Genomic DNA, 26949 nt, shown 5'->3' with positions numbered 1-26949 from the left:
CCCAACAGAGGTGGTCTTGGGAAAAACTGTTTATTTCTAAGGAAACTAGTTGAGAAATGATGAAAATATCTTCTAGTAACAAACCACTCTAAAGAACAACTGCTATAATTAAATGTTAACTGTTCTGGTTGCATAAAATACCATTAATCTTGGCAGTGTAAAAAATTGGGTGAGGATAGTTAAAGTGTACCAGCGTTTAGCTGCAGTGATGTTCTGACATGCAGAGTCAATAAATACATCTCTTAAGGAGGTTTTTTTTTTTTTTTATTTCAGCGATGCTTTTAGGACTTAGGAAATAACGTCTCTAAATCAAAGTTAGGTTTCATGTACATATTAAGTGCATTTAGCTTATAGTGAAACAAAGAAATGCTGTCCACATGTGGCCATACAGAAGTGCAGTGCATATGTCATCTGCTTATGGTGATTTATACAGACCAATCATTGGATGTCATTGGATGCTTTCTACACATTAAGCAACCTCTGAGTCCCAATGTACTGTCAGATACAAGGAAGTATCAAGCATTCATCTGCTTATTACTAATGCTCATGTCTGGATCCTTGAGGGCAGAGCACGCCACTCACTAACCACAATCAGAAGTTGTTGCTCCTGGAGTCATCACTATAATCAGTTCTGCACTGCCAGCATTTCACTCACTCAGTGACTAATGGAAGGAATAAAAGGTTTCAGATTTTAAGTCCTAAAACCAATTGCTCTTGCATTCAGTATTAACAAGGACATAGGGCTTCTGGCACAGAAATTACATGTGAAATATTGGTCACAATAGGGGTTTGGAAGTGAATGCCTAAATCCATCTTACAGGAGCCATAGCATCAAACATTTGCAGTAACAACCCTTAATATGCCTGGTAACAGAGCCAACAACATTGCCATGTAAAAATGACAGCAGCCATGCCATAACCAAGCTTCAAAGCTCTCAGCACTCCAGAACAACGGTACCTAATAATAAAGTAACAGAAAAGACAACATGGAACAATTCATCACTGGGAAGATAACTGATCGTTGGTAAAGGACAAAGCATTCTTTGGTGGTCAAGTAAATCTAGTACCAACATGCAAGATCCTCAAAAGAGAAATTGTGAAAACATTCCATTAATCCAAAATGACATTTATGAAAACTCAAGATTTATTCATTCGCAGTTCAAATTTATTCATTTAACAGTCATCCTAGCAGGGTCAACACACAAAAATAACCCATTACATCCTTTCCAATGAAACAACTCTCTAAGGAGATGCAATGTTGAACTGTCTTCTATGGCCACTTGCATAGGACCACAATCATGAATATTCCTAGCCAAGATATAATCATTATAGATTTCAGTACATTTTCAAACTGGTTTTATTTGTTACTTTGGATGACTATAAATAAGTGTTTCCACTATGGAAAAAGAAAGTGAACACAGTACATTTTCATGACTGGGGAATGGATTTGTTTCTGAAGAATTCAGCTGAAGGACAAAAGCTTAGAAAAAAAAACAACCTGAATGTTTAAACTTAGTTCTTTTTCCTTAGTTATAAGTCCCTTGTAAAAAATAAAAGAACAAGGCTCTAGTTGACCTATTGCTTCTCTTCTGTTTTTTCTTGCTTGGCATCTTCTTTGTCTTGAACCTTGCTTTCCTCCTTTACAGAGAGTTCTTCTAATTTCTCAGCCACTTTATCAGCACTATCATTTTTGGTCACATCTGCAGGGAGAAAAAAAGTGACATGATACATCCCCCTACAGCACCAGTAAACTAACTTATCAAAGCACCAGACCCTTAGGGCATCTGCAGCAGAAAAATCTGCTGTAAATACTGTGTTGGCAGGAAAAATGTAGCATAATATACATGCGATTTTGATGCAGTTTTTTTTGCATGTGTTTTTCCCATTCATTAGTGCGGGTGAAATCTGCAAGGAAAAAATAAGCAACGTGTGCATGAGACTTCATGAAACTCATTCAATTTGGTGGTATTAGCAAATACTTAAAGCACCTCTACAGCCTTTTTTATTGCACTGCTGGAGTGGCGCTTTAAATGCAAGTCCCCTTCCCCCTGTCTCATACCCGCCACAGCTTTCATCGTTTTCCAGCATCGATCTCCAGTGAAAACTGGCCTGCCAGCAGCTCCAGTGTTTCATGGAGCGAGCCGGACGTCACTTTTCAATGCAAGTCTATGAAAGCCTCATTCTGACCAGCATAGACCTGCATTGAGAGTTTGTGATGTAACTTCTGACCAGTCAAACTGCACTCACAAAATGGCATCACGGGAACAGAGCTGTGGCGAAACACAGTGCAGATCCCGGTGGGTGAGTATATGACAAGGGGGCTTACATTTAAAGCGCTACTGAAGCACTGGGGGAACAAAAACACACACCACGAGAAAAAGTAATAGAAAGGGAAAAAGGCCTGAAGTGGATAAAAAAGGAGAGGTGGGGAGGAGGGGAGAAAAGTAAGGGGTGAAAGGAAAGAAAATGAGAGATTGTAAAGAGAGGGATCAGGATAAGAATGGGAAGGGAAGATATATATTCACATGTCTTTTTGCCATATGCTCGCAAAAGAAAAAAACAAACAAAAAAACAAACATGAAGACATGTTGATTTGTGATCTGAGTCACAGATCAAAACTGACCATACAAGTCTATGGGTCAGTTAAAATAAATAAGAAAGTTCACAAAGGAGGTTCATGTTTTCACATATGAGGAAGATCACAGACATCTGAATGAGGCCTTAAACCACATATTTAGAAGTGTGTTACAATTCAGTATATCCTTGATTGCATAAAAACAAAATTAGGGCACCCTACTCTATGGGAACCTACTGTACGAGATACTTGCCTCCTAAGCACTCTCTGCTTGGTGACTATGCATGTTTATTCAGTAACGAGAGGGGATTAAGCTGCTGGCAGATATCTCCAACTGCATTTTACCTGTTGTGGACCATGTATGCTAAAATCTGAATCGGACAAAAAAAAAAACAACCCAAAACCTAGAAAAAACTGTTCTGTGAATGAGGTCTCGGACTAGCACATCACCTGTACATTACCATTTTCAATATCCCATCATCAAACACAACTTTTCTACAGCAGAGAAAGTGTTCAGATGACCATGGTGTTTATATAGCAGACATAAAAAGTGCTGTAACTGGAGTTTACAGTTGAGCACAGAGTGAGTCTGCAACAAATGAAGTACAGAAATGTCTTACCTTTAGTTGTCTCCTTAACTTCATTTCTACATTCTTCAAATTTTGCCTTGAACTTCTGAGCATCTATTTTAAAAGAAAAAAAAAATGCATTGCAATCAAGAGTGAAGGAAACCATACAAACTAGGAGAAGCATATCTAGAATAGGGAGATTTATTAAGTCAAATGGGCCAGAATTCTAGCTTAACCCCTTCACCCCCAGGCCATTTTCCATTTTCATGCGTTCGTTTTTTGCTCCCCTTCTTCCCAGAGCCATAACATTTTTATGGAAATGTGAGGGTTTATTTTTTGCGGGACAAGTTGTACTTTTGAACGACACCATTGGTTTTACCATATCATGTACTGGAAAATGGGAAAAAAAAATTCCTAGTGCGGTGAAGTTGCAAAAAAGTGCAATTCCACAGTTTTTTTTCTTCGTATGTTCATTAAATGCCAAAACTGACCTGCCATTATGATTCTCCAGGCCATTACGAGTTTGTAGATACCAAACATGTATAGGTTCTTTTTTATTTAAGTGGTGAAAAAAAAAAACCAATGTTTGTTAAAAAAAAAAAGTTGCCATTTTTCCGAGACCCTTAGTCTCCATTTTTTGGGATCTGGGGCTGGGTGGAGGCTTATTTTTTTGCACGCCGAGCTGATGGTTTTATTGATACCAGTTTGGGGTAGATAGGATGTTTTGATCGGCCGTTATTGCAATGTTACTGCGAGCGAGAGAGAAAAAAAAAAAAGTAGTTCTGTCGTTTGGAATTTTTTTTCTTCTTACGCTGCTTACCGATCGGATTAATTCTTTTTTTATATTGATAGATCGGGCGATTCTGAAAGCGGCAATACCAAATATGTCTATGTGGGGTTTATTTTTTATTATTTTATTTTGAATGGGGCGATTTAAACTTTTATATTTTCAAAAACTTTTTTTTCACACTTTTTGCTTGCTTCTATAGTCTTCATAGGAGACCGTCTGATCGCCTCTGCTACATAGAGGCGATGAGCAGATCACCCCTTTGTAGCAGAAATGCTCCTGTACTATGAGCGTCAACCACAAGGTGGCGCTCATAGTAATCTTTACATGACAACCACTGGGGTCTGCTGTAGACCCTGGTTTGCCATGCCCACCCAACAGTGACCCGGGGTCACCGATGGGCGGGGTAAGTGACGTGCTTCCGGCGCTGGCGGTTAAATGCCGCTGTCAGATTGACAGCGGCATTTAACTGGTCAAGAGCCGCGGGTGGATCGTGATTCCACCCGCGGCTGTTGCGGGCACATGTCAGCTGATTCTTACAGCTGACATGTGCCAGGTTCAGTGCGGGCTCAGCGCCGGAACCAGTGCTGAACTGGGGGTGATGGCCTGGAGAGTACCAATACGCCCCAGGCCAGTAAGGGGTTAAACTTTATTTTATATTTTTTAAAACATTTTTTTTTCTGATTGCTTGTGTGTAGCAGAAATGGTCACTTGCTATGAAGTGCCGACCGCTGGGTGGCAGAACTATGGGTAGGACACCGATCTCTGAGAATCGGCCTCCAGAGCACCATTTTAATAAAAGGTGCATTACCAGTGTGAGACAAGTAACAGAACAGTGCAACTAAACCTTGTCTCCTTACAAATACATTCGCTGCAGCTCTCACAGCTCTGATGTATTCCAACAATGGTTGACTGCAAAATGAAAAATAGGAAACACCGATGAACCTGCATAATCACAAATCACACTCAGCTCTGCAGTGAGATCAGCCATCACATACAGTGCCTACAAGTAGTATTCAACCCCCTGCAGATTTAGCTGGTTTGATAAGATGCAAATAAGTTAGAGCCTTCAAACTGCAAACGAGAGTAGGTTTTATGAACAGAAGCATAAATCTTACAAACCAAAAAGTTATGTTGCTCAGTTGAATTTTATTAAATTTTAAACATAAAAGTGTGGGTCAATTATACAACCCCTATGTTTAATATTTTGTGGAATAACCCTTGTTTGCAATTACAGCTAATAATCATCTTTTATAAGACCTGATCAGGCCGGCACAGGTCTGTGGATTTATCTTGGCCCACTCCTCCATGCAGATCTTCTCCAAGTTATCTAGGTTCTTTGGGTGTCTCATGTGGACTTTATTCTTGAGCTCCTTCCACAAGTTTTCAATTGGGTTAAGGTCAGGAGACTGACTAGGCCACTCCAACACCTTGACTTTTTCCCTATTGAACCAGGCCTTGGTTTTCTTGGCTGTGTGCTTTGGGTCGTTGTCTTGTTGGAAGATGAAATTACGACCCATCTTAAGATCCTTGATGGAGGAGCGGAGGTTCTTGGCCAAAATCTCCAGGTAGGCCGTGCTATCCATCTTCCCATGGATGCGGACCAGATGGCCAGGCCCCTTGGCAGAGAAACAGCCCCACAGCATGATGCTGCCACCACCATGCTTGACTGTAGGGATGGTATTCTTGGGGTCGTATGCAGTGCCATCCAGTCTCCAAACGTCACGTGTGTGGTTGGCACCAAAGATCTCGATCTTGGTCTCATCAGACCATAGAACCTTGAACCAGTCTGTCTCAGAGTCCTCCAAGTGATCATGAGCAAACTGTAGACGAGCCTTGACATGACGCTTTGAAAGTAAAAGGTACCTTACGGGCTCGTCTGGAACGGAGACCATTGCGGTGGAGTACGTTACTTATGGTATTGACTGAAACCAATGTCCCCACTGCCATGAGATCTTCCCGGAGCTCCTTCCTTGTTGTCCTTGGGTTAGCCTTGACTCTTCGGACAAGCCTGGCCTCGGCACGGGAGGACACTTTCAAAGGCTGTCCTGGCCGTGGAAGGCTAACAGTAGTTCCATAAGCCTTCCACTTACGGATGATGCTCCCAACAGTGGAGACAGGTAGGCCCAACTCCTTGGAAAGGGTTTTGTACCCCTTGCCAGCCTTGTGACCCTCCACGATCTTGTCTCTGATGGCCTTGGAATGCTCCTTTGTCTTTCCCATGTTGACCATGTCTGAGTGCTGTTCACAAGTTTGGGGAGGGTCTTAAATAGTCAGAAAAGGCTGGAAAAAGAGATCTTTAATCCACACATGTGAAGCTCATTCTTGGTGCCTGAACTACTTAATACTTTAGGGGGACCAAACAGAATTCTTGTGGTTTGAGGGGTTGAATAATAAATGACACTCTGAATTAACTTTTTACGTTTTTTAAAAAAAAACAAACAAAAAAAAAACAAACAAAATTTGCTGCAGTGCATTTCCCACTTCCAGGCTGATCTACAGTACAAATGTCACAATGCCAAGTTAATTCCGCATGTGTCAACCAGCTAAATCTGCAGGCGGTTGAATACTACTTGTAGGCACTGTATCACACTGGTAACGCCGCCTTTTACTAAAAATAAGCTCTGGAGGCAGATTCTCATGTAGATCAGTGTCTGGCCCATAATTTTGACCAGCTCATTTGCATACAAGAAAAATGTGGATCTCTCTGGACTAAAACATCGGACTACAGATATCAAGGTATCATTTTATTCAGCTTCCTATGACCTTCATGCTCATATACATGGGTTAAAAAGGTTAATCCTACGGACAAGATAGTCTAAAATGCACCATATTTTCCGACATGATCCTGTCTAGTCCAAGTTTGCACTGTCTAGATGTTAGAAATTTTCAGTAATTCAGCCCCAATGGGTTGTACGAAAACAAGCATGCTGATGTGCTTACAAGTCAATATCGAGATCTCTGTTGCAGAATTGTGGAAAACTGACCACTGGGACAACCACCAATTAATAGAATGAAGGGGCTGTGGCCATGCATTTTCCCCTATATCGCTGATGCAGTTCACTGCACACGACACAGCCACTTTGTTTTTGTGATCACTTAGCATCTCTGTGGTCAAACCCCAATCAGCATTTCCTTATGTCATCAGTTTATATCGCACGAGAACACATATAAACCAGCATATAATTACATTAAACATCACATACACAGAACGGTAATATGGCAACTGCATGAGCCCCCCTCCCTCCAAAAATAAAAAAATTGTTTCCTAGATGTTTGTTAGGTTGTCATGGTCATACAATTATAGATATCTTCTTAAAAGGGGTTTTCCCACAAACAAAGAACAATTAATAGATCTTAGAATAATAATAATTTCAACAATTGGATGTGTTAAAAAAAAGAAAAAAAATCCTGTCCTGTAACCTCCCCTGGTGAGGAGCTGTGGTATGATCAGACCTTGTCCCTGCACGGTCAGATACAGCCATTACACAGTACACAGCAGGGACACATTTATAAGATTATCTCAGCACAGGAACATTTGTTTTTAACACATCAAATTGGGGAACTTATTTTTATTTCAAGATCTATTGATTAAAATGTTTTTTTTTTTTTTTTCTGTTCATGGGAAAACCCATTTAAAGAAAATAAAAATGTATGCACTATGTGCAGGGTAATGAGAATATTTGAGATATCTATATCTGCAAGGAGTTTGTATGTTCTCCCCAGGTTCTCCGGTTTCCTCCCACACTCCAAAAAGACATACTGATAGGGAATTTAGATTGTGACCCCAATGGGGACAGTGATAATGTCTGAAAAGTGCTGCGGAATTAATGGCGCTATACAAGTAAATAAAATAAAAATCTAAGGTTTTCCAATTCCAGCTGTGATCCTCTGTTATATGTATACACTTCACACTGTACTCAAGTGCTAAAACTGGTGCATATGAAACGGATCTGTTGCCTAGCAAACAAATTATAGCCCTGGTTTTAAAGAATGCTAGAAGAAAAAAAAAAAATACCCTTTAGCAACTATTTAGATTATGACAATAACTGATTCTATTTACTACACCTCCATACAATTATCAAAAATTGTTACTTTCTAGGATCACCATAAGGTCAGGTGCTTACACAAATGGAGCGCATGAGCCACACAATATAAAATACTCACTCTCTGCATTTAAAAACCGAATGGCCAGTAATTCAGGTTTTGGTGCTTCATCGGCGTAATCTGAATATGTATTCCAGACCCAGGCTCTGTCACTTCCAGCGTTGGGTTTCAGTTCCATAGATGGGGTCACTAGAAGAAAAAGGGGATTTTTACTTTCACTTTAGCCATCATCTTCCACCATATATCTCAGTTGAGTAGATCAGGCGTAGAACTAGTAGACAAGTTCTCTCTCCTCACTACCACCCATGTTTGAGGCAGCTGAAAGTAACAAACATCACATGGAGAAATATTTAGGGACATTTGTTACCCGAGTCTTGTTCAGACCTGTACTAGATAGTGAAAGACTAAAGACTAGTGTTGAGCGAGTATGTTCTGTTAACCCTTTCGCCGAGTCTGCTCAGGCGAGCACCGAGTAGTTACAGCGGCTCGGTGATATGTTTAAATCGCTCATGTATGCATGATTTGTGACTGTTTGACAGCTTTATTACATGTGAGGAATGATGGTTTCTTTTGAATTCCTCACATGTAATAAAGCTGTCAAACAGTCGCAAATCATGCACACGGGAGCGATTTAAACATAACACCGAGCAGCTGTAAATACTCGGTGCTCGCCCGAGCATACTCGGCGAAAGGGTTAACAGAACATACTTGCTCAACACTACTAAAGACACAATTAACATGGGGAAAACAAACCTGATGTTTACATGTTATTGGTCATACTGTGTATTTAAAAAAACAAAAACAAACGCCACAAGGCGAGACTTTGAAAAATCAGTTTTTCACACCGGGGGGGGGGGGGGGGGGGGGAATCTTTTTTTATACATGTTCAAGACCAAAACACATCTCGATGATTGCAGCACATCCATAAATGTCATGCAAAATGGATGATCAGTATTGGATGTTTATTTTTCTGTGCACACTTGTAGACTTGAAATGATGAGTCTTATCTGAAAAACTGATAAAAAATCAAAAATTGCAACACACTAGTCTTAACACACGGACACTCACCCAGTGTGAGAAAAAAAACTAAACTAAATAGACCGATTGAATAACAATGGTGTGTATGCTATCTAATTTTAAAATATGCTAGTCAACCTGATTTTAGGCTGGTTTCACATGTCCAGATATTTCCGGTACCAGAAAAAACAGTACTGGAGATATGCATGTCCATGTGCACCTGTGGCAAGTGTGCCGCATTAGGAGCACACGTACCAGAGCCTAGGAATCAGCGGTACAGTTAGCGCTGTTCCCAAACGCCGGGTGCTGAACGCTGCCCTCATCATTGTCTCCTGCCGGCGCTGGTAGTAGTAGTAGTAGTAGTCGTCTGCTCCCACAGTGTCCACCTGTAAAAATACGAATAAAATAAAAAAATAAAAAAATCCATATACTCATCGGTCCTAAGTGTCCCCCGCTGTAATCCATGCGACCGCTCACACCGAGGAGCAGGGGAGAATGACTCCTGCAGCGAGCGGGCCCAGGACCTCCGCTGCGCTCTGTGAGCGACAGGACACAGCTCACTGTAAGGAGTCACTCTCTCCAGCTCGAGCGGTGGCGTGGATTACAGCGGGGGACACTTAGGACAGGTGAGTATATGGATTTTTTTTTTATTTTATTCTTATTTTTACAGGTGGACACTGTGGGAGCAGACTGCAACTCATTATGGTGCTGATCGCAGCGCCGGCAGGAGACTACGATGAGGGCAACATTCAGCGCTCGGGAACAGAGCTAACTGTACCGCAGATTCCCAAGCGCCGTTACATGTCACACGGATGGCATCCGTGTGCGGTACGTGTTAACACGGCCCATTGACTTGAATGGGTCCATGTGATCCGTGCTGCCGGTCAAAAATGGACATATGTCTACGTGTGGATCACACGGTCCATGGAAACACCCCGACATGTGCGCAGACCCATTCATTTGCACGGGTCCGCGTGTGTCAAGTGTTTAAAGTACGTGTGGAAACGGTCACCACACAAACCGGACACACTGAAGTGTGAAAAAGCCCTTAGTCTAAGGTTTCCTTCATTTTCAAAGCCCTCATATGCAGTTTACCTGCTCCTTGTTTCAGACCTTGTCATGTGGGTGTACCGTACTAGAGAAAAAAAAAAAAAAAAAAAAAAAAAAAAAAAAAAAAGCTGGATAAGAGGTCTGTGTATGCACGTACTAGCACAGCTTCATATCTTGAGTAATTTCTGCACCAGAAGCTGAGGAACAGGTATTCGCCAAATCCCTTCCCATGTGTCTCTCCTTTCTACAGTCCAGCAATATGTTCTCCCTAACTAGGATGCCTTCCTCCCACTTCACAGTCCAATATGCTGTGAAGACAAGAGCCGAGATAGCAAGCAGCATTGTACTGTTGGGATCCATGTCAGAAGCAGCAGGACAACAAGGTATGTGCAGTAGTTGCATCACCTACAGCAGCAAGACTTTAAAACCCATTAAGAATAAAGCCTTGTACTTGGGAAGTAAACAATTAAAAGTATATGTACAAAAGATAATCATAGCTTTTATGAAACCTATCACATGAGACTTATGTTAAAGAAGCACGAGAATGTGCATGTAATGTAGTGTGAGAATGTACTCCCCTACTGCTGCCCTCTCCGGTGTCCAACTCTATTCTACTCTTCTCAGTGACTTCACCATAAATAAGACCTGCCGGCTCACTCTATACTCTGTGTGTGAGTTGTAAGTCGCTGTTCTCATAAAAGCCTATGAAGCCTCGTACTGATGCTGCATACATTTACATAGTAAAAGTCACTTACGAGTTACGCATGGCGCAGGGTGCCCCGGAAAGTCTGCAGAGGGGTGAGGTCACTGAGAAAAACTGTGCTGGACAACGCTACGGCAGCGGTAACAGCAAGTATTGTTTTTTTCTTTTCACTACTTTCTGATTTGTTGGGGACCGCTTTTCTAAGCGTGGAAACCCCTTTAATTGTTTAAATGCACAGCATGCCGACAGATTTTATTCTGGATTTGCCAAATGCTAACAAACTGTGAAATCTACAGCAAAGTCAAGTAAAGGACTAGATCTTACCTCTGTAGCATTGAATACTGAAACATATATACACTTTTTTTTTTTTTTTTTGTAAAGACAGTGGTATTCATCACCTACCATAATGATTAGCACAGATTTTCAGTGTCTTATCTCTCCTCATCAAAAGACGGATTGTTCCTTTCTCTTTGTGTTTAAGTAGTTTAACATCACCAGTGCCTCGTTCTTTCCACTCAGGGGGGTCATTCTCAGAAGCAAATCGGAACAACTTTGCTCTCCTGCAGAAAGATACATTTAGTACAGTTGATATACTTCAATGCAAGCACACAAAACAAAATATATGTTAGGGTTTGTGCACACTGTCCGGAGCCGCCTGCGGCCCCAACACAGCTGAATAGCTGGCAGCGGCTTACGCTCAATATGCAAATCAGCGGTGCCATTTTTTACCTCTCACCTGCGGACTTTCCGCATAGATGTTAATCTATGGGGAGTCGCAAGATAAATTGACATGCTGCGGTCTGGAAAGACGTGCCGCATGCCAGCTTCCGCAGGTGCATAGAGACGCATAGTGGACATGGGATTTCTAGAAATCCCATCCACTCTGCTGTAACATATGCACATTGCTGGTTTGACTCTGCATAAATACGCAGCATCAAACCCCCAGAGGCTCCTGATCATGTGCACATACCCTTAGCCGCTTAAAATTTACATGACAATACAAACTGATTGTTTTTATACGGCAGTTCTTGAATACATTCCCAAAAGAAACATGCAATCAGACTGAAAGCTAGTTAGAGGTATGGAATTTTATTAATAGCAATTACTAAAGTAGACAAAAAAAAAGGTGAAAATTCATTAGCGGGGGAAAAAAAAAAAAATCACTTTCTTTTTGGAAAATATAAACAAACCAATGGAAGCAGCAGATAAACTTAGGTGCAAATACTAGAAACTGGCTTGAATTTTGTGTTTCGCATTTGGTACTTAAGCTTACCAGAGACACTATCACCCATGAATTTGGGAAGAGCTTACAATTAAAAATCTACGTACATTTTAAATAGCTCTTCTTCATCTTCTTCAAGTGTCTTAATCTCTTGCTCCGGCAATGAAACAATAGGTTCAAATTGAGGATCGTGATTGACTTCATCTGCATTTTCAACAGAAGTATCATGCCCCTCTTTGGGGTCCTGAAACAACAGAACTCTGTCATTAAAGGGAACCTGTCACGTCATACATACAGTCCGATGTGTAAGCAGCTTGGTATAAAGAAGCGGAGCAGAATCATACAGAGGTTTGTTGGAAATATTCAGTTTAACTTTTATTCTATATATTGAAATCCCTGGTGTTTGCATTTATGAGGCCAGTCCACTCAGTGACTGACAGCTATCTATGCATGTGCAGTCATACAGTGAAAACTATTGGATCTCCGAATAGGACTACCCACTGGACTCCTCCATACAAATACCAGAAATTTCAATCAAATACAAGGTTGAAAAAAAAAAAAAAGTGTTTATTAATCTGATCAGCTCTATAACATCCTGCTGCAGATCAGCTACCATTTTCAACATAAGTTCCCTTTAAGCCGCCAGGGTAGAGCAAACATCTTTGCAAAATGGAAATAATACATTTAAAGGAAATCTACTGATAAACATGATGTTCTTAGACAGAAGTACATTTATTAAAGGGCATTTCCATATAGCAGCATGTGTCCATGACCAGCCTACTTCTGTCAAGTTTGAAATATCCCATTATGCTGTCATTTGGCCCCAGATCTTTCAAAGAGCAAGCTCTGATCGACAAGGCTGTACATCATCTGCCATTCAGAAGCCTAAGGAGGCCGATATCTCCTGAAGGATTTTCAGCTGTGTCACCCTGCCTAGCTAGAAAATATATCACAAATTGTATGAAGTTTATTGCCTTGTTTGATACGATAACGTGGATTGCAGATTCAAATTGTTTGTGCTCTACAACAACTTTTGCACCCATTAAAACTTTATTTTGTATCACTTCATTGTAAGGCAGATAGCTCTTGTTCTGTTAACAGAACTGTGTAAAGAAGCAATTTTTGAGGTTTATATTGGATCCAATTTCAGGTACATAAATCCTTTTCATTTCCAGGGGAGGGGCAGCAAATCTGGCATTTTATTTTGGTCTTCAAGTGTTGCCTGCATGGGATAAAGGCGTGATAATTTAATGGTTTGGATCATTATGGATATAGCAAGACTAGATATGGGCACTTTTTTTTAAAATTAAACAGTTTACAAGAAAAAAAAAAAAAAAACAAGATTTTTTTTTTTCAGAATTTTCTTTTTATTTTCAATTTTACAACACCCACATACACAATCCACCTTAATTGACAGGACACCCCACAATTGTGCTTGGGAAATGATGACAGACTTAATAGCGGCGACTGCTGCATCTGAGGTTCCTCTAATCCAGTCACCAGAAGAAAGGCTCTGCAGTCTAAAGTTATTCTTTTTTATTATAGCGCCATTTATTCCATGTGAAAGGGGTATACAAAGCACAAGCAATTACAATAATTTTGAACAATACAAGTCAGCGACTGGCAAAGGAGAGAGGAATCTCCCATTGCAGCTGGTATGAGACCCCCATGCAGTCTTTAGCCTAGTGCGTAAAATTAAAGTTCTGGAGCCTAGGGCCCCAATAAAAAGGTATAGTAGTGTTCACTAATGGGTTAATTATTGCTCTATGCAAAGGCTGTAGGGTTTTTATTTTTTACAGCAGGACAAGAGCATAGTTACATAATCCATATGTGTGCTATTTGGAGGGGAAAAAAGTGATAACATTTTTGCTGAACCAGTGCTCTGTCAACAAAGCCTCAGTTGTTCCCAATAGCCGCCCAATGTGGCACAGCCAGGGGTCTAAACCATCACCCACCAAATGGGCATCTAAAGGTCATTATGCATTTATAGGTCCCCAAATCATATCAAGGTCCAGGATAGTTGAAGTGAACTCCTCTGGTCACAAGTTGAAGCATATCACTCGTACTACCACTGTAGGATTACTGGATTATTTTATGACCCATAGCAGCCCAGAATATTTGAAAAGGACACTATAGATACAGTTACATGTATGCCAATAGCTTTCTGGGGTGTATCAACTACATGCAAGAGAGCCAGGATAAAAAAATAAATAAATACGGAAGCAAACTCTGGAAGTTTTAGTCCTTTGATAAAAAATAAACAGCCATCAGTAGTAAGTCTATGTGCACTGGTAACCTAGCTGAAATAAACTGCCCAGATAACAGACAATGACATGGAGAGATAGTGAGAGCACTGACACTGTGTGCTGCTAGGAGACTCAGATCATGACAAAAGCATTTTCTGGGATAAAAAAAATTAAGAATGTTTTACCGATGGCACAAAAGGAAATAAAAATCAGAACACATTTCCCGCCAGTGCCTTGTCCTTCAGTGGCACCATGCTATACATGGGCACTGCAGCCAATCACTGACCCCAACGTGATGCATGTGGGCATAGCACAAGACCACACAGGTCAGGGATTGACTGCAGCAGTTCTGAGCATGCATGTGGCAAGAGAGCACTGCAGGGAAAGTCCTAAGATCAGAGGAACTAGATTTTTTTTCCCTTTTAAATTGCTCCTGGCCTCTCTCACCTCCAGAGATGAGCAATTCATCTGCACTACCCTGACGCCTGTCACCCGTGCTGTGGCAGACATTGCTCACTTCCGCACGTGCCATTCTCGGTGTCTGGCATTACTAGGCCTGAGACTATATGATGCACGTCCCAGAAGCGAGCAGGATACCGGTCAAAGGTAAAGAAGTCGTTGCACAATAGACAGGACGCCAAGGCAGTGCGAACTAACTGCTCATCTCCATCCTCCTGTGCTCAGGGCTCCAGCACGCGGTTCAGCCTGTAAAAGGAATGTGTGACCTCCAGGAACGCCACTTACCTGCACCTAGGGGGTTAAAGCTTGGTAAGGTTTCTGCAGGTGAGGAATCAGGTCCAGGAGGCAATAAACCGTTCAGTGCTCTGGAGTTGGTCAAGTGACTCCTCTCGGCCAATCAGCTGCCAGGAATGCGGTATTACCTGCCGCCGGTGTTCAGGATAAGCAGTGAGGGATGATGGGAGAATCTACTACTACTCCGACTAATCAGCAGAATAGTGGTAGTAGTGAAGGAAGGAGCACAAAGGCTTCTGTCAGGATCCTACTGAACACGAGCTAGGCATCTAACGGCTGATAACAGGGGACAATAGACTACTTGTAAGACATGGGAGGGAGGAGCAGGAGTCCCGGCAGGAGGATAACGGTCCCCGCCGCCGCGCTCTCCCCAGCACCACAGCTCTCACCTCGCCCATGACGACAAGTTGCCCCGGCTGAGGCCCCCGCCCCGACACTCGCCGCTCCCCGTGTTAATAGGAGCCGTCCCCGGCGCCTGCGAGGTGGGCAGCTCCGGCAGCTGTCGCACTCACCTTGGTGTCGGCCATCAGGAGGAGGATGCAGGCGGATTACACGGCACGGGTCTCGGCAGCAGGATGTCGCCCTCGCTCCGCGGTTTCGCGCTGTTTTTCCTCCCTCCCACTAGCAGCACGTAAAAGTGTGCGTCACCGCGCAAGCTCCAACACTGGATTGCGGAACGTCACAACGTGCCGTTATCAATATGGCGGCCGGCTTCGGAGACTTCACTGACGTCATATCCGCTGCCATTGTAATTTGTAATAGCTGTTAGGCATATTAAAATGCAGAATGTGTAGGAAACTCGGAGTACACACAGGAGTGGCGCTGCGCTGCTTGCATTATCGAGCTGAAACTGTGTAACTTTACTTGATGTGGCGTAGGAAGCGGAGAGCTTCCGGTTACGTGACATAATGCAAGTGCGCATTTCGTATGACGTCACCAACATGGCTGCCCCCATGTAGGAGGCTCGTGCATAGCAGAGTGTGAGCTAGAGCAGGTAATGACCGCGCTGGAGCGATGTGTAGTAAGAGAAATGTTACCAAGCCGTGTTCTCACAGTGTTTGCCTCAGACTGTGCTGCCAACACGAGAGCTGGCATTATTAGTGCTAATATGGGCAATACTTTGTGCCAGGGCTGTGGACTCACCACAGGCGCCTTATGTGTGATCCATCCCTAGCTGCGCTCGCTGCTTCCTGGGTCACACCTACTGGTGGAGATGGAGGCATTATCTATGTATCTCATATCTAACATCTATGTATGTATCTGTCTCATATCTATGTATCTCATATCTAACATCTATGTATGTATCTGTCTCATATCTATGTATCTCATCCATATAACTATCTCGTATCTAATATCTATCTTATCTATGTATCCATCTTGGCTCTATAGAAATACACCTAAGATGAGAAAATATTATTACCTTAATTTAATATAAGTGGATATTCACAAAAAATATGGCTACAAAAAAAAAGTGAATAACCACAGATAAAACATAAGAGTATGTTAAAAGGATATGTGTTTTATTGGTATATACAATTAAAATATATTAAAATTGTGGGGAGCAATACACAGAAAGAAATAAAGTTCAAGACAGACGTATGCATAAGATGTAAGTGTGGGAGGGGCTATTGACTATTCTCATTACACCATTTACATAGGTCTAAGGAGTAACGTTTCTCCCTGTGGAGAGTGACATACCGGCTCTGGCATGCCAGAGCAAGGACGCTTATTCATTGTGCAATGCTCCTCTGGGAAATTTAATATGCAGAAAAAGAAGCCTTGAACTCTATAGTGCAACCTATTGGAAGCAGCAATCCTACAAGTCACAATGAATCCTTAACCAGTCGTGCAATATGACTTAGGATAAAAGCCAAATCAGAATCTCAATTTGCAGACACAGTGTTTCGGGCTGTTGACCCTCGTCAGTGCTAGAGCCGGTATGTCACTCTCCACAAGGAGAAACGTTACCCCTTAGACCTCAGTCCAGAGCCTCTCATCTAGCAAAATCAGTTCTCATACTTTGCACTGACGAGGGCCAACAGCCCGAAACACTGTCTGCAAATTGAGATTCTGATTTGGCTATTATCCTCATATTGCACAACCCGTTAAAGGGTCGATTGTGACTTATAGGATTGCTGCTTCCAATAAGTGGCGCTATAGAGTTCAAGTCTTTTTCTCTGAAGAGGCAATTTGCATACAATGTACATATAAAGTGAAAGTAGCACATACCTATTAAGTAGACCAATAAATGTATAAGTACAAGAAAAGATAAATAGATATGCTACATATACATTTTACAAAAAAAACATACCATATAAGAGCGAAATAGCATGTGATGCAGGACCCTAAGAATCCGATCTACGTTTTGCCCTTAGCTTTCTCAACATATGCCTTAAGCCAGTCCCAGATACTTAGTAATAGTTTGCCTAGGGGCAGACATATCATTGGTGCAACCTGCACAGGGGCCGAGATGTAAGGGGGCCCATTTCCACCTCTAAAACAGGTGGAATTGTGCATTATGAGCTATTGGACTACTAAGGGCCCATTTTCTGTTCTTGCACTCGGGCCTCTTCTGTCTGTGTTCACCAGCGGGTTTGCCTACTGTGAAAAAAATGAATTGGATGTTGAAATTCAGTGCGCTTAATTCTTTTCTTCTTTGACATCATCTGTCAAGAGAATCGGGAGGCCCCATATATTTTCGATGGTCAGTCAAATTCGGCCAGTTTTGCCTAGTTTCTTTTCAAGGTACGTAATGATCTTGTACATTTATGGCATATTCCCAGGATGTAGGTCCTATATTTATCTTGAGAATTGGGCCCGGTCACGAGTTTTCAGTGGTCTCCCCTGATACCAGCTCATGTCTGAGCCTTGTTCTTGTGATGCAGTTCCCATTGGTGGAATTCACATCTATGGCATATCCTGTGGATGACGTAAATGTTTGTGATGGGAGTAGGTCTTTAATTCGTTTGGTTAAAGGGATTATCCACCTTTTGTGGACAATTTTTTTTCTACTTAAATTCATGCAGTTGAGGCTAAAAAACATTTTTGCAATTGGGTTGCATTAAAAACTTTGCACTGTTTACCTCCTCTAACTGCTATATTACACTGTCTATTGTTGGCTGCAGAATAAGCAAATGGGCTCGGCCATATTATCTTTATTTTAGCAGATGTGTTGAGGACATCATTTTGTGGCACTTACTATTATACATGTATGACAGGTTCTACTCCTCTTGTTCGTGCACATTTCCTCTCAGACTGCATGGCTCTCCTGTCCATACAATGGCTGCTGGTGGAGGAGCAGTGACCAGACCTGTCCATCAATCTTGTCCAGTGTAAAACCTCACATGGGAAAACTGCTTTTCTTTTGGAGGAGGCTGATGGACAGGTCTGGTCACACATTCCTCCACCAGCAGCCATTTTATGGACCGTAGAACTGTGCAGTCTGTGAGTAAAGCTGCACTAACAAGAGCAGGAGAAGATGTCATACTTATGTAATAGTAAGTGCCACAACATCTGTCCTCAACACACATGATAACATAAAGTTAATGTGTCTAACCCATTACCTCATTCTGCAGCCAGTAATAGACGGTGTAATACAGCTGCTATAGAAGGCAAACTGTGCAAAAGCTTTAATGAAACCTAATTGCAAAAATGATTTATAGCCCCAGTTACATGCATTTAAGTGAGAAAAAAATTGTCATCAAAGTTAAACAACCCCTTTAAAAAAAGGTTTTCATACACCGCTTTATGCTCTGTATTAAGTGGACCTTCTAAGCTTACCATAAGGGCACAGTCAGACAGCCGTATAAATCGGACGAAGATCGGAACGCAGTGTACAGACTGGCCGGCAGCTCCCTTGACCTCAGCGTTACAACTTGATGTATTTCTATGTAGCTGTCACTCTGGTCAGGAGAGCCACCTCCTTGCACTGCATTCCCATCTTGGTTCAATTCATCTGGCCGTCTGACTGCGCCCTAATAAGGATCTATTCTTAGGATAGTTCATCAATATCGGAATCCAACATCCGGCACCCTCACCGATCAGAAACAGGTGAATATCATCAAAAAGTTAATTTATTTCAGTTCTTCAATACAAAAAGTGAAACTCATATATAGATTCATTACAAACCGAGTGATCTACACTGCTCAAAAAAATAAAGGGAACACTTAAACAACAAAATATAACTCCAAGTAAATCAAACTTCTGTGAAATCAAACTGTCCACTTAGGAAGCAACACTGATTGACAATCAATTTCACATGCTGTTGTGCAAATGGAATAGACAATAAATGGAAATTATTGGCAATTATCAAGACACCCTCAATAAAGGAGTGGTTCTGCAGGTGGGGACTACAGACCACATCTCAGTACCAATGCTTTCTGGCTGATGTTTAGGTCACTTTTGAATGTTGGTTGTGCTTTCACACTCGTGGTAGCATGAGACGGACTCTACAACCCACAGAAGTTGCTCAGGTAGTGCAGCTCATCCAGGATGGCACACCAATGCGAGCTGTGGCAAGAAGGTTTGCTGTGTCTGTCAGCGTAGTGTCCAGAGGCTGGAGGCACTACCAGGAGACAGGCCAGTAGACCAGGAGACATGGAGGGGGCCGTAACAGGGCAACAACCCAGCAGCAGGACCGCTACCTCCGCCTTTGTGCAATGTGCAAGCAGGAACAGGAGGAGCAGTGCCAGAGCCCTGCAAAATGACCTACAGCTGGCCACAAATGTGCATGTGTCTGCTCAAACTGTTAGAAACCGACTCCATGAGGGTGGTATGAGGGCCCGACGTCCACAGATGGGGGTTGTGCTCACAGCCCAACACCGTTCAGGACGCTTGGCATTTGCCACAGAACACCGGGATTAGCAACGTCGCCACTGGCGCCCTGTGCTCTTCACAGATGAAAGCAGGTTCACACTGAGCACAAGTGACAGACGTGACAGAGTCTGGAGATGCTGTGGAGAGCGATCTGCTGCCTGCAATATACTTCAGCATGATCAGTCTGGCAGTGGGTCAGTAGTGATGTGGGGTGGCATTTCTTTGGAGGGCCGCACAGCCCTCCATGTGCTTGCCAGAGGTAGCCTGACTGCCATTAGGTATCGAGATGAGATCCTCAGACCCCTTGTGAGACCATATGCTGGTGCGGTTGGCCCTGGGTTCCTCCTAATGCAGGACAATGCCAGACCTCATGTGGGTGGAGTGTGTCAGCAGTTCCTGCAAGATGAAGGCATTGAAGCTATGGACTGGTCCGCCCGTTTCCCAGACCTGAATCCGATTGAGCACATCTGGGACATCATGTCTCGCTCCATCCACCAACGTCACGTTGCACCACAGACTGTCCAGGAGTTGGCGGATGCTTTAGTCCAGGTCTGGGAGGAGATCCCACAGGAGACCATCCACAACCTCATCAGGAGCATGCCCAGGCGTTGTAGGGAGGTCATTCAGGCACGTGGAGGCCACACACAATACTGAGCCTCATTTTGACTTGTTTTAAGGACATTACATCAAAGTTGGATCAGCCTGTAGTATGTTTTTCCGCTTTAATTTTGGGGGTGACTCCAAATCCAGGCCTCCATTTGTTAATACATTTGATTTCCATTGATGATTTTTGTGTGATTTTGTTGTCAGCACATTCAACTTTGACCAGAACAAAGTATTCCATGAGAATATTTCATTCATTCCGATCTAGGATCTGTTATTTGAGTGTTCCCTTTATTTTTTTGAGCAGTGCATTTCAAGTGTTTTATTTTTGTTAATGTTGATGATTATGGCTTACAACCAATGAAAACACAAAACTCATTATCTCAGTGTATTCCAATAATTAACAAAAAACACCGGCAAAGGCTTCCTAAGCATTTAAAAAGGTCCCTTAGTCTGTTTCAGTCAGGGCTGTGGAGTCGGTAAGCCAAACCTCCGACTCCTTCATACATGGCTCATGTTTAAGTGATAAATTTACTGTAGCACAGATTCATCTCAGCTAAAAGTCTAGACTCTTAGATCAGGAATAGGACAGACATTTATAGGACATTTCATAACTTTCCCAAATTCTTATGAAATTCCCCACAAACTACATTGAACTACTGTACCCAATTTATTATATATTGTAGGAGTCGGTCCATTTTATACCGACTCCACCAAAATGGACACCGACTCCACAGTTCTGGTTTCAGTAGGCTCCACAATCACAATTACAGATGTCCAGAAGGTAGTCATTGACACACTCCACAAGGACCCAGAATTCCAATTTTCATTTGGAAATCAAGGTCCCAGAGTCTGGAGGAGTGGAGAGGCACACAATCCAAGCTGCTTGAGATCTAGTGTGAAGTTCCCACAATCGGTGATGGTTTGGGGAGCCATTTCATCTGCTGGTATAGGTCCACTGTGTTTTATGAAGACCAAAGTCAGCGCAGCCGTCTATCAGGAAATTTTAGAGCACTTCATGCTTCCCTCTGCCGACAAGCTTTTTGGAGATGGAAATTTCATTCTCCAGCAGGACTTGGCACCTGTCCACACTGCGAAAAGTACCAATACCTGGTTTAAAAACAACAGTATCACTGTGCTTGATTGGCCAGCAAACTCGCCTGACCTTAACCCCATAGAGAATCTATGGGGTATTGCCAAGAGGAAGATGAGAGACACCAGACCCAACAATGCAGACGAGCTGAAGGCTGCTATCAAAGCAACCTGGGCTTCCATAACACCTCAGCAGTGCCACAGGCTGATCGCCTCCATGCCACATTGCCGCATTGATGCAGTAATTGATGCAAAAGGAGCCCCGACCAAGTATTGAGTGCATTTACTGAACATACAATTCAGTAGGCCAACATTTTGGATTTTAAAAACATTTTTCAAGCTGGTGTTATAAAGTATTCTAATTTATTGAGATAATGACTTTTGTGTTTTCATTGGCTGTAAGCCATAATCATCAACATTAACAGAAATAAATCACGGTTTGTAATGACTCTATATAATATGAGCTTCACTTTTTGTATTGAAGAACTGAAATAAATTAACTTTTTGATGATATTCTAATTTAGTGAGATGCACCTGTAGATTCAGCTCAGACGGAAGGTAAATTTAACCAGTTGATGAAGCCAAATAGCACAGCTCTGTTCACTGTGTAGTGGCCATTCCCTGATGCTGCTGATCAACTCTCATTCACTACAATACGAGTTGAGCTGCAGTATCTGAGAGGGGCCATTACACAGCCATCCATAGCACCCTGTGTTCCAGCTTTGTATACTGTGTACATCCAGCTGCCGAACAGCTGATTGGCCGGAGTCTCTTACTCAGCACCCCCCTCATTCTCAAGTTGATGACATATCTTAGAAAAGCCTTTTAATTGTTCAAATTATGTGTGAATGCAGTCGGAATGTGGCCATACACATTATTTAGCAGTTTTGGATGGTTGATTAATCTTTGCGTGAATGCTGCAGACAATACATCTCAGCCTTGCAAACTGGCCATCAATGCTCAGAGATTAAGGGCTGAAGATGAATAATAATGTTCTTGGGAATGTTACATTCTGACGACAATCTGGTAAATTTAAAACATGTCTGGCCAAGTTCCAGGAGATGGAAATGTCTTCTGTCATCTCAAAATATTGTTCCTTGTTAAGATTACACGGCAAACATTGGTTAAGTTAAAAAATGTATCCATGTCATCAACTTTAGGCTAGATTCACACATTTTTGTGAGTGTTACCATCCAAGAGAAACTGTGCACAACCAGGGGCTTGCCCCAGTCACTGCTGACAATCGCCGTGTCCGTTGTCCTGGGCAAAAAAATATATAAAAGAAAACCATTTAATCTTATACTTTTTATATTAAGTCCAAACATTTAAAAAATAAATTAATAGGTTAATAAAAATAATTGTGACACATTCCTTTTAATAGTCCCCTTAATGAGCTTCTATTGAGTTCTTAATAATAGAAATAGCATTTTTAATAACATCATTTTTCTCATCTTCTTCTAAATGTTTTTTTTTTTTTTTATAGGACCAAATATAACATGGAAGACTTGGGTAGTCAGGAAGGCTGCTTCGATGATCAGAAACAGATAAATGCTGCTAAACTCCAAGATGTGGAAGAAGGCAAAATACAAGATGTCAGTAAATTGGATGAAGATGAGACAATAACACAAAGTGATGCTTGTAAAGAAGATGCTGCAAAAACTGAAGCCAGCAAAGTCCTCATGGAAGATGATGTAGCAGTAAGTGAAACTACAGCCAAGATGTGTGATGATTCAGAGGAAACCAGCAGTGCTGGAATGTATCGATACATTAAAGATGATCTCTTCACATCAGAGATTTTCAAAGTGGAGATTCAAAACTTGCCAAAATACATTGGCTTCAATGACGTTAAGAAATTCCTTGCCAAATATGGATTAAATCCTCACAAAATAAAACTCATACAGAAGCAAACATTTGCGTTTGTAACTTTTAAAAGTGAGGAGGAAAGAAACAAAGCCATGAAAGTTATACATGGTGTAACGTGGAAAAACCGATTATTGACTGTCCGGCTGGCCAAACCCAAAGCTGATCCTATAATGAAGAAGAGAAAACAAGATGATGATGAAAAGGAGCAGTCACATAGCAAGAGGAAGGCTGTGGAGGAGAACACTCAGGAGGAGTCCCTCAGCAAGCAGATTGCAGATGTGGTAACTCCTCTGTGGCAGATTCCATATGAAGAGCAACTGAAAATGAAAGAGCAAGAATGTGAACATGTGCTGCAGAGGCTCACAAAGTAATTATGTCCATATATCTTACTTAAATTGGTTAATCTGTATTAGAACTACTTATATATAGCACTGTTATAGCTGGTTATATATAGCGTTGGTTCTACGGGACAGAATGAGAACACCGGTCAACATTTACTAAGGCCGGTTTCACACGTCCGGATATTTCCGGTACCGGAGATATCGGTGCCGTGTGTCCGTGTGTGTTTTACATGTGGCATCCGTGTGCGGCATGTGTGCCGCATCTGGATCACACGGACGGCGCCTGGGAATCAGTGTACAGTTAGCGCTGTTCCCAGGCGCCGGTGCTGAACGCTGCCCTCATCATAGTTCCCTGCCAGCGCTGTGATCAGCACCAACAGGGACCATGATGAGGGTAGTGGTAGTGTACTCTGTGTCCCCCACCTGTAAAAGTAAGAATAAAATAATAAAATCCTTATACTCACTTCTCCTAGGTGTCCGCCGCTGTTATCCATGCAACCGCTGCTGCAGAGAAGCCGGGGAGAATGAGCCGCTCCGGAGCTGCAGCTCAGGAGCAGTGTCCTGTCACTCAGTGAGCGCAGCTCCGGAGCGACTCATTCTCCCCGGCTTCTCTGCAGCAGCGGTTGCATGGATAACAGCGGCGGACACCTAGGAGAAGTGAGTATAAGGATTTTATTATTTTATTCTTACTTTTACAGGTGGGGGACACGGAGTACACTACCACTACCCTCATCATGGTCCCTGCTGGTGCTGATCACAGCGCCGGCAGGGAACTATGATGAGGGCAGTGTTCAGCACCAGCGCTTGGGAACAGCGCGATTCCCAGGCGCCGGTACATGTCACATGGATGACACAAGGATGTCATCCGGGTGGTACGTTTTGTGGACTGTGTGTCCGCAAAAGAATGGACTTGTCTCTGTGTGGAGCACACGGACACACGGTCCGCAAAAACACACTGAGGTGTACACATATAGACCGATATAGACCATATATACATACATACATACATACATACATACATACATACACACATATATAGATATATCTATCTGTATATCTAATATATACACTGTGTGCAGAATTATTAGGCAAATGAGTATTTTGATCACATGATACTTTTTATACACGATGTCCTATTCCAAGCTGCATAAGCTTGAGAGCCAACTACCAATTAAGTAAATCTGGTGATGTGCATCTCTGTAATGAGGAGGGGTGTTGACTAATGACATCAACACCCTATATAAGGTGTGCTTAATTATTAGGCAACTTCCTTTCCTTTGGCAAAATGGGTCAGAAGAGAGATTTGACGGGCTCTGAAAAGTCCAAAATTGTGAGATGTCTTGCAGAGGGATGCAGCAGTCTTGAAATTTCCAAACTTTTGAAGCATGATCACCGAAAAATCAAGCGTTTCATGGCAAATAGCCAACAGGGCCGCAAGAAGCGTGTTGGCCAAAAAAGGCGCAAAATAACTGCCCATGAATTGAGGAAAATCAAGAGTGAAGCTGCCAAGATGCCATTCGCCACCAGTTTTGTCATATTTCAGAGCTGCAACGTTACTGGAGTATCAAAAAGCACAAGGTGTGTTATACTCGGGGGCATGACCAACGTAAGGAAGGCTGAAAAACGACCACCTTTGAGCAAGAAACATGAGATAAAACGTCAAGAATGGGCCAAGAAATATCTTAAGACTGATTTTTCAAAGGTTTTATGGACTGATGAAATGAGAGTGACTCTTGATGGGCCAGATGGATGGGCCAGAGGCTGGATCAGTAAAGGGCAGAGAGCTCCACTCCCACTCAGACGCCAGCAAGGTGAAGGTGGGGTACTGGTATGGGCTGGTATCATCAAAGATGAACTTGTGGGACCTTTTCGGGTTGAGGATGGAGTGAAGCTCAACTCCCAGACCTACCGCCAGTTTCTGGAAGACAACTTCTTCAAGCAGTGGTACAGGAAGAAGTCGGTATCGTTCAAGAAAAACATGATTTTCATGCAGGACAATGCTCCATCACATGCATCCAACTACTCCACAGCGTGGCTGGCCAGTAAAGGTCTAAAAGAAGAAAATATAATGACTTGGCCCCCTTGTTCACCTGATCTGAACCCCGTAGAGAACCTGTTGTCCATCATAAAATGTGAGATCTACAGGGAGGGAAAACAGTACACCTCTCGGAACAGTGTCTGGGAGGCTGTGGTGGCTGCTGCACGCAATGTTGATCGAAAACAGATCAAGCAACTGACAGAATCTATGGATGGAAGGCTGTTGAGTGTCATCATAAAGAAAGGTGGCTATATTGATCACTAATTTTTTTGTTTTTGCATGTCAGAAATGTTTATTTCTAAATTTTGTGCACGGATATTGGTTTACCTGGTGAAAATTAAAAAAGTGAGATGGGATTATATTTGGCTTTTATTAAGTTGCCTAATAATTCTGCACAGTAATAGTTACCTGCACAAACAGATATCCTCCTAAGATAGCCAAATCTAAAAAAAAACACTCCAACTTCCAAAAATATTAAGCTTGGATATTTGAGTCTTTTGGGTTGATTGAGAACATAGTTTTTGATCAATAATAAAAATAATCCTCTAAAATACAACTTGCCTAATAATTCTGCACACAGTGTATAATAAATAAATAAATATAAATATATATATATATATAAATATATATATATATATATATATATATATATATATATATATATGCATACATGCTGTGGGGGGGAGCGGCAGCTGCGAAGGGGCGGGGCACAGGAGGCAGCAGCCGCCTGCTGCAGCCTACACTGTGCCCGCTACTAAAGAAAATGAATATTCACTGCTCCCTACGCCCATGGGCGTGGGGAGCAGTTAATATTCATTTTCCTTAATAGCGCGCACATTGTTCTCGCAGCGCAGCTCCTGATACCGTTCGGCGGTCAGTGTGCCCACTATTAAAGACCATGAATATTCACTACAACCCACGTCCATGGGTTATAGTGAATAATAGTCTTTAATAGCTGGCACACGTGGCCGCCGAGCATTAGCAGGAGCCGGGCTGCAGGTACAGTGTGCGCGCTATTGAGGTGAGTGAATGGTCACTGCTCGCCACGCACACAGTCCGGGCGTGGGGAGCAGTGACTATTCCGGTACAGCATCTCAGTGTGAGGGCGCATGGTGCGCGGCTCACACAGTGAGATCTCTGTTGGCAGCAGAGCAGGATGCAGCGCTGGA

General features: G+C 42.4%; 2 protein-coding genes and 1 non-coding gene across 3 annotated transcripts in view; 1 reads left to right on the top strand and 2 right to left on the bottom strand.

Annotated features, from left to right (window-relative positions):
• Positions 1-11: 11 nt before the first annotated feature.
• On the bottom strand, positions 12-15766 carry RANBP1 (RAN binding protein 1). The gene is made up of 6 exons (XM_073675796.1): positions 15541-15766; positions 12137-12273; positions 11210-11367; positions 8098-8226; positions 3195-3257; positions 12-1699 (listed from the first exon to the last, which is right to left on the bottom strand). Exons 1-6 carry the CDS (start codon positions 15553-15555, stop codon positions 1575-1577), a joined length of 627 nt encoding a protein of 208 aa, XP_073531897.1. The 5' UTR covers positions 15556-15766; the 3' UTR covers positions 12-1574.
• On the bottom strand, positions 3040-3167 carry LOC141175210 (small nucleolar RNA SNORA77). The gene has a single exon (XR_012253022.1). It is a non-coding gene; the product is annotated as a small nucleolar RNA SNORA77 (small nucleolar RNA).
• A 113-nt stretch (positions 15767-15879) lies between the features above and the next one.
• The window catches only part of TRMT2A (tRNA methyltransferase 2 homolog A), a 61076-nt gene continuing 50006 nt past the window's right edge, over positions 15880-26949 (top strand). The window contains exons 1-2 of the mRNA XM_073675784.1: positions 15880-16022; positions 23022-23768. Coding sequence (XP_073531885.1) covers positions 23035-23768 — 734 coding nt within the window. The 5' untranslated portion in view covers positions 15880-16022; positions 23022-23034. The remainder of the gene's footprint in view (positions 16023-23021; positions 23769-26949) is intronic.

This window comes from Phyllobates terribilis, unplaced genomic scaffold (assembly GCF_046119375.1).
Source record: "Phyllobates terribilis strain yellow unplaced genomic scaffold, ASM4611937v1 Scaffold_1__5_contigs__length_1240528914, whole genome shotgun sequence".
In the NCBI taxonomy this organism is placed as follows: Eukaryota; Metazoa; Chordata; class Amphibia; order Anura; family Dendrobatidae; genus Phyllobates; species Phyllobates terribilis.
This window is presented reverse-complemented; position numbering and strand designations above follow the sequence as displayed.